Source organism: Streptopelia decaocto (genome assembly GCF_964273445.1).
Source record: "Streptopelia decaocto genome assembly, chromosome: 12".
NCBI lineage: Eukaryota > Metazoa > Chordata > Aves > Columbiformes > Columbidae > Streptopelia > Streptopelia decaocto.
In genome coordinates, this window is record NC_138667.1 from 7,414,190 (window position 1) to 7,428,952 (window position 14,763).

Consider the following 14,763-nt stretch of genomic DNA (forward strand, 5'->3'; position numbering starts at 1 on the left):
ATATACAACCATGTGCATTACAACTAAGTATAAATACTGCCCACAATTACTTAGTCGGTAGTGTTGAGCATTTAAGTCAAATGCCTTTTAAGCCTTTTTCCTCTCTTAGGAATCACACTCCTGGTTACTCCATGATGATCTGTTCCAGCGGCGTGCTGCTGTGTTCTGTGTTGTTAAGTACTCAGGCCAATATGTTTGACCTGCAACTTAGATTTGCTTAGATTGACCAATTTCTCGCATGATTTCTGACTTCAGGAAGTATATCATTTCCCCATCCTAGTTCTGTTTCTGTTGCTGCGTTTCCTACGTGGTTATGCTTCAGTAGCTCACACCGAGTATCTGATTCTTTACAAATCCATTCTCAAAAAGTATAAAATAAGAGTTGTTCTTCCATGAAAACCATAAAAAAAGTATGTGCTAATGTACTTGTAGAATAACGGTGGTACAGCTGGTTGTGGTGGACTTCTGAGGTCTTTGTATTCCTCAAATAAAAGCAGCCGTCTTAATTTCAGTTTGTGTGCAGAGGAAGTGTATGATATGAGGGGTACACCTTAGGAAGGGTTTGGTTTTCGACTGTATAGAAAGTGGGTGCAAAAAATGCACATTTTTTTAAAGCTGTATGGAAGGTTTTGACAGGTGTAATCCACATTCTCAGAAACAGCCCATCTCTTTCAAAGGCACGGTACTTGGTACAAGGGGGAGGTGAAAGATGAAATACATGAACTTCCCTTTTTCCAGTCAATATCAACCTAATGTGATGTCTCAGGTTCCTGAAACAAGGAGACAGGATCTGTGGGATCCCGTGGCCCGGCTGGCAAACAGCCCGTGTTGGGTGTTCCAATTGCAGAAACGGCTCCTTCCATCAGCAATAGTGGTCATAAAAACAGCATCAACAAAAAAATAGCTTCGCCTCTACGTTCACACCAAGGTTCATCTTCAAACCGGTGCTGCTTTCAGCTTTATTTAAGTCTGTATTGGCTTATTTAGATTTCATGACCCATTTTTATTTATTTTTTTTTCTTTGTGAGATCCTGGTGGTTTCAGGTAATAGCGAGAGAAACGAGGTTACACTGGGAAGATCTCTTAAGTCGCAGAATAAGATCAGCCTGCCTTGGGGGAGCGTGGAATAAGTTCAAGCTTAAGGAGAGAACAAAGATTCTATTACAGCACACTGAGTAAAAGGCAATATGAACAGAATATAACAGAAACTGTTGGGAGGGCGTGTTGCTTTAGCTGGGTTTGATTAGTTTTGTCACACAAATGTTGGATCACTTCTGTGAGACTGTATACCGTCCATGAGGTTTATGCCCACGCTTTTGGGCATTTGTGGGCTCAGCTGGTTTTGCGTTGTTTGTTTTTTCTTCCTGACAAATCTCTAACTGTGGGCTTTGCTGTGTACGCTTTTTGTCTCATCTGTTGGCCTGCTGCCATAGTGTGTGTTACAATGTCAGTGTTGAGCCCAAATAAGTCACTATAAAAGACAGTAATGAAGCTTGATATCAGGGTTAATTTGTATTCTTTTCTTTGTCACTTTATTAGCGTCGTCTTGGAGATGCTGCCAAGAAAGCCATCGGTAAATTGACAACGAGGACAGTAAAGAAGGGTGATAAGGTATAGTAATAGTATTTCAATGTAGTAAACTTGAGCATCATGTATTATTTTTGCCGGGGAGTGGGGAGAGGAAACAATCTGTTTTCCTTTTCTCCTTCTGATTTATGACCTTGCCTTCCTTGTTGGAGGCTTACGTTGTCCTGCCGTGCAGTATTGTGTGTAATTTACAGTACCAATATATGCTCTATGTCTGTACATTTCAAATAAGTTTTTCTTACTTAAATACTACTTGTGTTTCATTTGACAGCTGTGTCTGAGGGTGGGTTTGTGTGTTGGCTGCCTGGGGGTTTTTGCTGGTGGGAATACATAGGGCTAGCGTTGCTCATGTGAAATTCTGTAGGCTTAGAATCGTTGCATATGTAAGTTGTATAAAGCAAAAATAAATGTCATAAACAGGTAATAAAGGACAGTTTCCTATGTAAAATATGAATATCCAGTAATCTGAGGGGGCGTATAAACAGATATTTAACTGAAGATGATAGGGAATGTTACTCCAAGAATATTTCTTGCCAGCATACAAAATAAAATACTATGATGTGTTAAGTCCTAAACATTTTTCACTTGTATGAGCAGTACTGCTTTGTCTTTGATTCTGAAAGGAAAAAATAGCCACTTAATCTTGCTTAATTTTTGCTCTTTAAATTGAGCAAGGCAAGGGAATTCTGGCTATGATCTCATTTTTAAGAGAAGATTATTTCCTTGGGCCTTTCTAGTGTGATTCCTTTTTATCTTTCTTATCAACACTATCAGCAAGGGAAGATTGAGAAGTGAGGGAAAAACTTGTTTCCAGAGAGAAGACAGAAAAGAAAATGTCTTTCTGCTCTTTCTCCCTGCTTATGTAGTTTTATTTCAAGACAGCCTACTGCACTAAATCTTTTTTGTGGGTATTAGGGTACGTATAGATAATGGGAAGTTTTCCATATTAAAAGAAAAGATGCTGTCATCTCAACAGCATAAATTCCAGACTGGTGAGTGACATGTGGGTTGCAGTGCAGACAGTGTGAGATGCACAGGCAGCTGAGCAGAGGGCTGGAGAAAACCCATCCGTCATCCCCCGGTCATGGGGATTCTCTGGGTCTGGCTGGTGAGCCGCTGGTTCTTGCTGTGGTTCCCGTCCCAGTGTCTTGCTGGAATCAAAAAGAATAATGAACTTGACCTAAGAGAAGGCACAGTCTGTTTTGTCCCACAGGCCCAAACATTTTAAATATATATATATATATATATGGCTGATGCTATAGCTACATCCAAATGAAGTCAGGCCTTTTTCATTAGAAATTTAAAATTCTCCTGGTTTTTAATAATAATAATAATAATAATAACTAAAACAAATAAACATAACATCTGGAAAACAGAGAATGAGAGGAGCCAGTCAGTGAGTGATCCTCATATTCATGTCTGCATAAGAATGATGATAATACTGCATGTAAACAGTAGACAAAAATATGGGACTACTCTGAAATAAGTAAAAATTGCTGGAATCCCGGGGTTCTTATCCTGCTAAAAAATCCTACAAACCTGAAGAAAACAGAAGTTTTAGCTCCAAGCTGAAATAAAGCTCTAGGAGAATCTCAACTATATTTTTATGGTAATTTAACTCAATATTAGAATTATATCTTCTTAATAACAGCCACTTGGCACAATGCAGTTCATGTACCAGTCACAGCTACTTTTACGTTTGTCATGACCTCAACTCTTGACTTGAATTTTCATTCTATTCATTTTAGGAAACAGACCCAGACTTTGATCATTGTGCTGTCTGCATTGAGAGTTACAAGCAGAACGATGTTGTTCGCATTTTACCCTGCAAGTAAGCTAGTAAAGTTGCTTTGTTTGGAAACTACTGTTTCTTTGTGCTCCTTTGCTTCATATCACGTAATATGTGCATTGTAATTTACAGACGCGTTTGTTAGATGTTTTCAGTCCGAATAACAGCCACTTTATTTTAGACTACGATACCAGGAGGTGTGAAGGTGGCGTCTGGTGCTGTTAGGACAGTGGAGATTAAACAAAAGATTACGATCGTGAAGATGGGCAGTTTGGGCCTATCAGCAATGGGGCTATTAAGATTGTAAGGGGTGGGGATGCAGATTTAAGGACAGAGCAGTGGGAGGACAAAAAATTAAGTACAATCTGCACAGTAGATGTGCCACATTGGCTGTCGGTTTCTGGAACGGTGTAGGAAGCAGAAAAAGGGTCTTTCCAGCCTTCACACCTCCCCTGACATGGCTCAGCCGCGGTGCTGTTGTATCATCTGGCGCTGGTCTCCCCAGTACCACGTGATGTTGGCTTGTGCCTGAAAATCCGTACTTGCTGGATATTCCGCTTTGGTGCTTAAAGTGTAACAACTTCCTCCTCCTTTTATGCCGTTCTCTTGACGTTTACAGCTTTTCAGTTTGTTTCCGTTTAATTTCCATTCTTGAGTTTTTTCTCAGGATATTTGCTCTCTTGAGAGATGCTTTTAAGTGCTTTTCCACCCGGTGGTTTGTTTTCATGAACCAGTAAATTTTGGTAGCCTTATGCATTACCAAGGACATCTTTCCCTTGTATTCTGAAATACAAAACTTTCTCCTTATCCACAGACACAAAAAATACGTGTAAGTTACATCGTATATATGCAGCCAAGATCCGGTAATTTGGCCTGTGCTTGGTATATAAATAGTGTTCTGCATGATACTCTAGAAGCAACAAGTCATGGTGTTAGAGCTGAGCTTCAGTCACACCGCAGCACATCAGAGCTCATTATCTGTCTTCTAAATCCTCCTGCAGGCTGCTCTGAATACCTGGAAAATTTTTCTTCTCATCCATAATGATTTCCTATAATCATAAAAGCCAGATGGTATTATTTTATATCTTAATGATAGAAATATGTGTGCATTCTATTTCTGAAGCCAGAAGTTTAATTCAGTTTACTTTTCTCTGTGTTCTTTACCTCTTGGACCGTGGGAAACAATGACCTGGTTTAGATTTTCAGTGTTGTTGTTTACTTGATATACTCTACAAACATTTGTTTAGAAAGTTCCATTAAAATACTTGGGAATAGAAGAGCTTAGTCTTAGATCTGTAAAGATCTGGGAACTCTTGGTCATGTGGATGTGTATGCATTTGTTTTCTACAGTTGGTAATTTCTACTCAAAGATTATGTCCCCTTACCCATTATGATATACTCCCAAATGTTAATTAAAGATTCCAGAGATTTAAGTGCTGTATTGTACTCTCAAGTAAAGCTCACATACGTGAATTAAGCCCTACTCTTTGATTTGTTATGTAGAAGATTATTTGGAAATTAGGGGACAAACTCCTGGAAACTACACAACAATTTTGAACCATTAAGCTGATTTTTTGTAAATTGTCTCCTAAGAAAGCTTCACTTGTGTAGATCAGAGTAGTGCTGTGAGGCTCAGGGATGTGGAATGGAGGTTCACAAGTCCCACTCCTTTGTGCCTTTCTCTGGTCAGAGGGAGGTCCTTGCCAACAAAGGCAGAATGAGTCTTCATCGGGTAAGAAAACGTCATCTCCCCCAAAATTGGGACTAAAAGTCGACTTCCCTGGTTAAACACCAGCCCCTGTCCAAGCAATGGGTATGTTGCTACGAGGAGCAAATGTGATCAGACCATTTAACCAAGACGGTAATTTTTTCTTTTAATTAAAATGAAAAACGTAAGTCCGTTTTCCTTCAGACACCTCTTGTGAGCCGCGGTCCTGCGGACAGGGAGCTCCCGCTCTCAGGGTGGGTGAAGCTGCGCTGGCTGCCCCCCCCATACACCTGCTGTGTGAAGGAGATAGCAAGGCTCTGGCGTAGCTCCTTCTCTGTTCTGTTTTTCACAAGAGTATAAGGTCAGTGAAGGTTCAAATTACATTCCTGCCGAAGGCTGTATGACAACTTTAATGTTCGCTTTCTACTTCTCTTTTTCAAATCTTGCTTTTCATCTGCTGCAGTTCAGCTTTGAGTTGAGTGCAAAACCACCTTGGCCAGACGGAAACACGGAGATGAATGCCTTCCACAAGCCATTTTTGTATTTGTAGATTAAGCGCCAGCCAGTAGATTTCAAATTGCATGTGAGATTTTTTTTTTTTAGTCTTTGGCATCTGAGATTCTTTTCCCCAGATCTTGTTTTGGAGGTTTAATCCCTTTTTTTTTTTCCTGATACTTCAACCTCTCCTTTTAGTGCAACATGCAAAGTTAGTTCAAAAAAAACCACAGACACACAAAACCCTACAGGAGAGTCTCTAAGCCAGATGAGAAAATAAATTGCAAGAAAACCATGGAGAAAATGGCTCGACCAAGAGGAAGCAAATGAAAGGCTAGAAGTATTATATTTCTTACAGTGCCTGTTGAGGAAGCTGTAATCATTAGACGGCAGGAATCACTGACATATGACATCCCTGCTGCTTTCATCAATTTAAAAGTAGCATTTCCCTTTGGTGCCACAGTTGTTCTCTGCAGTTAAGTGTTGTCTGTCACTCTTCGCCTCAGTAGAGAGGAGTCTGGTCTGGGCGGACACACAGCAGGCAAAACCTACCATCAACTGAGCAAGCTGCACCTACAACTCTATAGCGAAACACCGTATGTTTGATGGAAAGTTTCCTGCAAAGTGTTTCTTTTTAAAAAGAGAAAATGAAAAATATTATAATCAATGCCATTGAATTTCTGTCATTCTATCATTCATCAGAGAGAGAATTATGTCCAGTACCAGCAGCCTACGGACATATCTGTAGCCTTCAGTGCACAGAGGGACGAGGCAGCTGTCTGTCTGTCCCAGGCTCACAAGCCTGAGGAGTGTCTCGGTATTTTTTGAATTTCATTATGTAAGTTTAAAAAAAAAAGGAGCGTAAGCAAATGTCGGAAGGATTCCAGCAAAAGACAAACCTCATGGACAATTTTCTTTATTCAGATAGATTTACTCCACCATCGCACTGCTGCATCTCGGAGCCAAAGGGGCACAGGGTGAAAAGTGATCCGGGGGGTAGTGTGAAGGGCTGGTGAGAGATAAGGGAAGAGCCAAGTGGCAGGTTAGAGACAAGCACAGACTGACATTGGAAAGGGCAGGAAGATGGCCTGGGAAAGAAGGAATTTACAAGGCAGGAAGAGAATTAAAGTACTGAATATGTTGAAATATATGACTTTATAAGTCAAATTCTTAGTATTTCCTGTACTGGGCAAGAAGGGGGAAAGTGACAAAAGCAACTAAGCCAGATTTCCATCAGTTTGATTCTGTGCTGCTGCAAATAGCTGCTTTTTTTTTTTCTTAAGAGCAAATTAACACCGTATCTCAATGCCATCCTTTCTGCTTACTGCAGTACCTCTGTACCACCCCGTTTTCTCTGCTACCTGCTCGCGTCTCTCTTTTCCCCCAGCAATACTCTGTATTTGTGGAAAGCACACAGGCTGAAGATGCTACTTTGATCGGGTCCCTTTGGTGGGATGCTGCACTGAGAGCAGGGAAACGCAGTGAGCTCTTGGGGAACAGCACTTGTACTCCCCTTCAAAACCTTCTCCTTGCATGACATGCGGATTCAGAGGCGTTAACACCACAGAAAGAGCTTTTGCTGTGAAAAGCTGCGAAGAAGCTGTGTTGTACAACAGAGTTGTCGCTATGGTGGTTATTGCAAGCTGGAGGGCAACTGGTTTGGGTGTGCTGACAGAGTGGAAAAATACCTGCAGGTCACCTGCTTGGAGTTCTGCCCGCACAGAGCCTCCTACAGCACCAGCAGCCTGGCTGCGACTCCTGCGGCCCCGCGGCTGTGTCACCACTGCGGCCCTGGCGCTGGCTCCTGGGGGAACGTCGCCAGCCGCTGTGACCTGGAGCAATTCGCTAGGAGCTCTGCGGATTTATGGGCTTAGAGACCAAGTGACAGAAATATGAGGATGGGGAAGGTTTATGATAGTAGGAAATGTAAAGGCTTGCTTTGTCAGACTGAGTTTTTAGAATAATTCATGTGTTTACTATCTTCATTCCTGTATAACTCCTTTTTAAGTCTTGCAAGCAGAGAAATCCAGACAGAGCCTGAGCCACAGTGATGGTATCAGCGAGCTTTTTGAGGAGTAAATAAACTGCGTGCATAGTAGGCAGAGCCACGCTGGTCTAAGTCAATAAATAACCTTTGGGGAACTGCACTTTTTTGCAACACATTAATAAACATTCTTGAAGGTTTCGGAACTAAAAGTAAAGAATCAAGAGGCAACAGAAATGGTTGAGCTGTTTTGGTGCATTTGAACTATATCAAACTGTCCATGACTTTAAATCAGTCATATTTAGCAGATGCATGTTGGCATCCGTATCAGTTGCCTGCTTCACTTGCTCTGAGTGCTTCTACAGCACTGATTAGCCGATAACAACATATTAAAGCTGTTTTCATGCTTCTGTGGAATCTTGATGACTGCTCTTTCTCAAAATATTAGATTTTCAGGTTTGTCCTACTCTAAAAAACAGACTTCAGAATCTTAAAAGGAAACGCAAACAACAAAAAGCCATAATTTGCCTAACATGGAAAAATAGCATCTCTGTGTGTTACAGAAGATTTCAAACCAGTTCCTGTCACCCAGGATTTCTAAACATTTGATTCCTGTAGTTTTATGAGTAATGAAGGGAATGCATTAAGATTTAATAATGATAGAAATGAGTTAGTATTTTGGCAATTGTTTGAGCAGTAATGAATATATATATCCTGTTTCTCATGATTGCCATATTACTAAAAGGCTTAATCCAGCAAAGTGACTAGCTGAGATTCTGTACATTTCTGTTCCTGCAGTAGCTGGGACATAGTCAACTGCAGGCGCAAATGAACTTTGTCTATATCATACTCTGTAAGTCTACGCATCTTTAATGGAGGTAGGATACATAGTTGTAGCTGACTGGAACCTAATTATGTTGATATACGTTAGTCCTGCCAGCAGTCTTAGCAGCCTTAGGCAAAACAATTACATACTGTCTTTTTCCATGTTTTTTAACAAATTCATGAGGCCTTTTTCTCCAGTCACTTTACAGACATTTAAAAGATAATTATCTGGTAACACACCTCATTTGGTCTCTGCTTTTAAAATCCCAAGAGACAGGGAGCAAAGTCCCAAACCCTCTGGTGAGCTTATCGAGGCACAGAGCAGCGAGTACAACCTGAGAAAGGAGAGGACGGACAGTGTCGTAACTTTATTGGGACATGCGTGACCTCCTGCAGACAGTGCTGGTGCCTCAAATAGATGGCAAGAACTCCGTGTTCTCCCTCACCTGCTGGTTTCGGAGCGCGGCTCTTGGCTGGCTAAGCAGCCCTTGTAATTGCTGATCTCTGTCTGTGCAGTTCGGCTGTGCCTGCACTTACTGGCTTTTTGCTTTGCAGGCGATACCACTGGAAATGAAAGATCTGAGTTCTTATCATAGGCAGTTATTCAGACTAGGTTATTATGAGTATTTGCTAAAGCTGTATCACGTAGAAAGTTTGGGGATGCCCATTTCTGCCACGACGATGCTCTGAAAAGTTCTTTACCTTTTGAAAAGCCAAGAGGACATTTTCTTTAATTCCTTTAAGTTAGATAAGGGTTTTTTTTGCCTCTGTATAGCCCTTCCCTCCTATATTGGTTTATATCAATCCCAACACTGATACATTTAAATTCATGTATGTGACTAAGACTTGGTATGCAATGTAGGTGGCAACTCAGACTGTTCTCTATTGCAGAGTTCTCTGCTGTTCAAGTAGAAGCCCAGTTTGCCTTTTCATACAATCATCATATGATGGTGGACAGATTTTCCTTCCTGAATCAAGAAATACTGACTGTAGAAAAAACTTTAGTTTTACTTAGATGTCATAATTACAAAAGCCCTTTCAAAATCAAACAGAGCGTGTTTGATTTGGTCGTGCTGACTTGTGAATAAAATTGGCTGCTGGTGGATCTGTGCTCTTCCTACCCCATTTATGACCAGGTTCTACAAAGGAATTGAGAGAAGACTTTGCACAAGGTTGTGGTGGGGACTTTGTTAGCATAGTTTTTTTTGTCCATGTGCAAACTTACACCAGAATAAAAGCGGGGAGGGAGGGACGGCAGGGCATGAATCTTCCTTTAAGTCTTTCTTCCTAGTTGAACTGTTAGTAAAGTGTTGCAACAACAAGCAGGAGGTTTTGATTATTTTTTTTTTCTGCTGGCTTAATTAAAAAAGAAGCCATCTAGAAGTTTACTAAAGCAGTTCTCATTGTATAAAATAGAATTGTTTGCAAATTATATATGTGCCTTGTCTGTTTTTGTAGGCATGTTTTCCACAAAGCCTGTGTGGATCCATGGCTTAGTGAGCACTGTACGTGTCCAATGTGTAAACTGAACATTTTGAAGGCACTGGGAATTGTGGTAAGTTGCAGTAGTGTGAGCTCTTCCTCCCATGTCTGAGCTCAGAACATGAGGAATAATGGTAGAGGAGAAAGGAGAAGGGTGTTCCAGTGCCCGTAGTCAGAAAGGGTTTGGGTTTTTTTACCAATTTCTTTGCTGCTGATAAACCTGATTTGTTGTTGTTCTTTCCCCTAGTCGGTCATTGGGAATATATTGTTACATTTCCATTTATAACAATTTCTTATCTCCTGAAGTATACTAGGTTCTCTATCATCTACCCTTTTCTCACCTCTTTCAGCCCTCCTTTGTTATATTTACTCTGTAAATCTCTTGTTCTTGTTGTGGTCTCCCACAGACACTCTTAGATTTGTTTATGTGTTAAAAGCCAAGCAAGCTTTCCTCAAGCAGCTCACGGGATCCCTGAGCATTGCTTTTGCTGACCAGTTCACCAAGCGACAGAAATGTGGATTTTTCCATCTTCCCCATATGAAAAAAAAATTGTGAGGTGGGAACAATGCTCTTTTCAGAAGAAATAAATAAGTAGGAAAGAGAAGAGCATATAAAAATACTGTGTAAAGCAGCTTTTGAGTCAAGCCAGTGAGAGTAATCAGGCCTCCATTTTTAGCTGTGTCAGTTTCAAATTTGCACGTTTTCTAAGATATAGTGGCAGATACATTGTGGGTGACCTATTTTTGCAGTTAATTACATACCTGGAGTTTTAGAGGAGGATACAGTAGAATTCTGTCCATGTCATCCTTGCTCCTGGTAGACCATGCAGGTATAGGCTGTGATACAAGCATATTTGAGTCCATTCCTTGAATCTTAGTCCTTTTTTCTACTTCCTTCTCCACCTCTTCAAGGTGGACTGAAGGAACAACTTCAGAGAGAACTTGCTCATTTGTGTGATCTGAGGACAGCCACAGCGGCTGAATTAGCGTGTGTGTGGCTTCACTCAACTTACAGCCTTGCTACACGTAGAATATTTGCCCTTTTAAAACAGAATCACTTGTTTTTCCAGCCAAACGTGCCATGTACAGATAACGTAGCCTTTGACATGGAGAGGCTCACCAGGGGCCAGCCCGCCAGCCGGCGGTCGGCCCTGGGCGACTTTGCCAACGACAGTTCTCTGAGCCTGGAGCCCCTGCGCACCTCCGGGATGTCACAGCTGCCACAGGACGGGGAGCTGACACCGAGGTCGGGGGAGATCAACATCGCCGTGACAAGTAAGTTTTCTTTGGCTTCTAGCAGGGTTCGGTGGTTTTCCCGGAGCGTGGCGCTCACTTTGCTGCAGCTCCGTGCTGCGGGGCCGCGGTGACGGGCGTCGCTGCAGGGACAGGGTGACCCCAGTGGCTCTGTAAGAGGCACACGTTCCGTGCTGGAACCGATAACTCAGGGTATGACAGTGCCAACACTTCCATTATTAACAGTATATCCGGGTAGGTCTGCACGCAAAGAACACTGGATGAGCTAAAATAGCAACAGAATAACCCTCCTGAGTTTGGTAACCACTACGAGAAGCTGGATTGCCAGAACCCTTTCAGAATACTTCACGTGCAATAATTTATGCAAACATAAATATTTTAGTGGATTATTATTTTTGCAGACGTTTGTTCCCCTGAGAACGTTACTGCTGAAATTCTGACGTCTCTTAGCAGACGATTTTTTGTACAAAATTTGTGAATTAAAAAGAAGTATTTGATGTAACAACATTTCAGTATTGTCCAAGTGCTTTATGACATCAGGAAACTCTTCCTGCACTGCTTGCAAGCTCTTATCCATAAGAACAGCGTGAGAAATTTCTACTCGCTGGATTTTACTTGAGGTTTTTAATGTATAATAGCACTGTAATGAATACAGTATGTGTGGAATTATATCATTTTTCGATATGCTGTACGGTCTCAATTTGATGCATGAATGGTTGTTTTTCTGGCTGAATTGCAAAAATGGAACCCATGCAGTACAACACTCTAATTTTCTCCTTGTGTTTTGCTTACGTGCCTCTATGATCTGGATTTTGAACTTAGTGACACTGTTTGCCAGTCATGTATGTATTTATAGAGGCAGTATAACTGATACAGTCTGTTAGAGTGTTTCTTTAGATGCTGCAGCAAATTAAATGTCTCATTAAAAATAATCTTATGAAACTCATAGTTCACATCTGGAAATGGAAAAAGGGAAATATCCACATACAAAATCTAGGTTCTTTACAAAACCACTAAGTCACTTTGTCGCACAGTGTTTGACATCCGATTTGCCTTGTATTCGGCTCTGGCGAACAGAGAGCGAGTCTGTCGGTGCGCTGCTTTGTGTCATGGGTGGGAAAACTCTGTCGTTTAACTGGAACTTTTCAGTACTTGGTTTTGCAGAAGGTATTTTTACTGTCTGTTCCCAGCTGTCACACTGCTCGTGCACAGACGAGATGCCAGGGTAAACCAAGAAATAATCAGGAACAGTTCATTCTGACAGTGTTTATAAAATAAAGCTTTAGAAAGGGCTGTTCAAATGTTTGGATTTTATGGATGGCACATGCATTCTTTGATGCATGAGAGTTAAACCAAAAGCTATATTCAACAAAACTGTTTGTATTCCAATCTGTTACTATGTGCCAAATTGGTCTTGAGGGGGGAGAACTTTGAATAGTGAACATTCTTTAATAGCCATCCTTATTTTTATTTTTTTAATGTGTCTGTACGTATACAACAGTGTTAAAATTATTTTTCCGTGTTATATTCCCATCTATTAAATGGAAAACTCTAGTTATGTTTTACTGTTGAAAAGTGATCCTATTTTTTTGTTTGCTTGGGTTTTTTTAAAGTAACACTATAGCATTTATTCAGGAGGGAGGGGGCAAAGACACAAATTGCGACTGTATTGGGAATGTTTATGTGAAGAGCTGCATCTCAGCGAATCTAAAACTAACCCCGACAACCTTTTCTAACTTGGGGGCAGACAGAATTGTCATTACATCTCCCTTGTTCCTGCATTTCACTTGACATCGTTAAACAATCTTCCTTTACCGCTAACCCTTGGGCTCAGCCAGGAAATATTGTTGTGCCACGCTTTTCTTCCACACCTCTCTCCGCTTCTTCTTTGCTAGCCTTGTCCCGGCAGTAACTCTGGCCTAACCTTCTGCTTCACCTCCTGGTGCCACTCATGGCTTAGAAGCCTCTTGCCTCCCGCCAGTGGTGTCTGAGGGGAATATTGGCATCGCTTTGACATAAGCCTTCTCCCACGAGTGATTTCCTCCCTTTCCTTTGTCAACAGAAGAATGGTTTATTATTGCCAGTTTTGGCCTCCTCAGTGCCCTCACACTCTGCTACATGATCATCAAAGCCACAGCTAGCTTGAATGCTAACGAGTAAGTAAATGTTCTATATGTTGCTGGTGGGTGTGTGTCGTGGGCAACGTTGGGAACAAATACCAAGAGAACAGACAGGGGGAAGAATGGGTTTTTCAAAGTGTCAAATGCCTTTCATGCTTTTCTCAAATATGAGCATCTCTGCTAACAGGAGGTTCCAGGGTGATATCTTAATTTACATTTAGCTGCATTGTCTGAGGAAATCTCCTTGCCAAGTGGCAATATGGAACAAGAACAAGAGAGAATATTTATATTCAGTCCTTGATAAACGGTCTAGGGAAATACTAGATTTTTTGCCATTAAATCCCCATGTTCAAAATTTGCCTGGCAGAGCCAGAATTTACCACCATCAGTTGCTTTTGAGAGTTTTCACCTCAATTTCTTGATCAAACTTCATATTAAAAATTAAAAAAAAAAGATGAAATCTCTCTAGTTGGCACACTTTCAGCTGAGAAAAAGTGGTATTTAAATAGAAAACTAACTTTTTGCTTATAGGAAAGGGAGAGATTAAAGCAATGACTACACTAGTGTTTCCTGTCAAGTGAACAGAGCAGACTGATCTTCTAACCTCTTACTTGTGTGTGCTTAAGAATTGCAGTCAAAGCAGCGCTTAGACACACACATTTTCTTCATTTTTGTAGACACCCCAGTTCCTCTCTTCAGACAGGCTGGATGAGAAATGGCTCTAGCACATGACTTTCAATGGTTTTTTAATAGTACTGTGTGTAGGCAAATATAAATCTGTTCCATGGATACATTAAATAGGTGCATCTACCTATTTTCATTTTAGGTGTACGGAACATCTGGGCTCATGATATATATTTAATCATAATTTATTTGGGGAGGGAAAGGGTCAGCATCTTTCTTCGTCTCTAAACATCTTGACACAGCTGAGTTTCCATTAAATGTGTTGATCTCTTACCAAAAGTGGGGTGAGATTCAGTCTCAGGTGCAGCTTCAAAATGGAGCTTTATGAACTAAATAGGTGTCCTTCTCTATAAGATGGAAACATGTCTAATAGTCTCCAGTGTAAAATTCTAGACAGTCTCAAGCTAATCTTCTACAGGAGGACCTATAAGAAGTTCTTAGAGGTTTTGGCCATCAGGAACCTTTAATTACCACTAATTGGCAAATCTCCCTTTCCTCCTCTTTTCAGATACTAATTCCAAAGGGTGTGTAATGAAGAAAAGTTTTAGTACTTCAAATAGCACTATCAAATCACCTCTTTTTTTTTTTTTTTTCCCATTTGTCAAAATCTTGAAATTGCAACAATCAGTCAGCAACTTGGCACCATAGCTGTAGCTGAATGTAGTTAATCTGCACCGAAAAACAGTTTGGGAAAGATGAGTTGTGAAAGGGGAACGTCTGCATTTCTGGGCATTTCCACATCATTAGGAAGAAGACAAAGGAACCGCAGCCCGTGTGGTATCATCCAGATGTGGGCACTGATAGCAGTTGCATTTCTGCCTCGCCTTGCAACTCT

General features: G+C 41.0%; 1 protein-coding gene across 2 annotated transcripts in view; it reads left to right on the forward strand.

Moving 5' to 3' along the window:
• Positions 1-14,763, forward strand: part of RNF130 (ring finger protein 130) — a 49,033-nt gene that overhangs the window by 24,576 nt on the left and 9,694 nt on the right. The window contains exons 4-8 of one of the 2 annotated variants that reach the window (XM_082063487.1): positions 1,540-1,611; positions 3,336-3,418; positions 9,847-9,943; positions 10,941-11,145; positions 13,187-13,280. In XM_082063487.1, coding sequence (XP_081919613.1) covers positions 1,540-1,611; positions 3,336-3,418; positions 9,847-9,943; positions 10,941-11,145; positions 13,187-13,280 — 551 coding nt within the window. The remainder of the gene's footprint in view (positions 1-1,539; positions 1,612-3,335; positions 3,419-9,846; positions 9,944-10,940; positions 11,146-13,186; positions 13,281-14,763) is intronic. The other variant, XM_082063488.1, reaches the window with a different exon arrangement.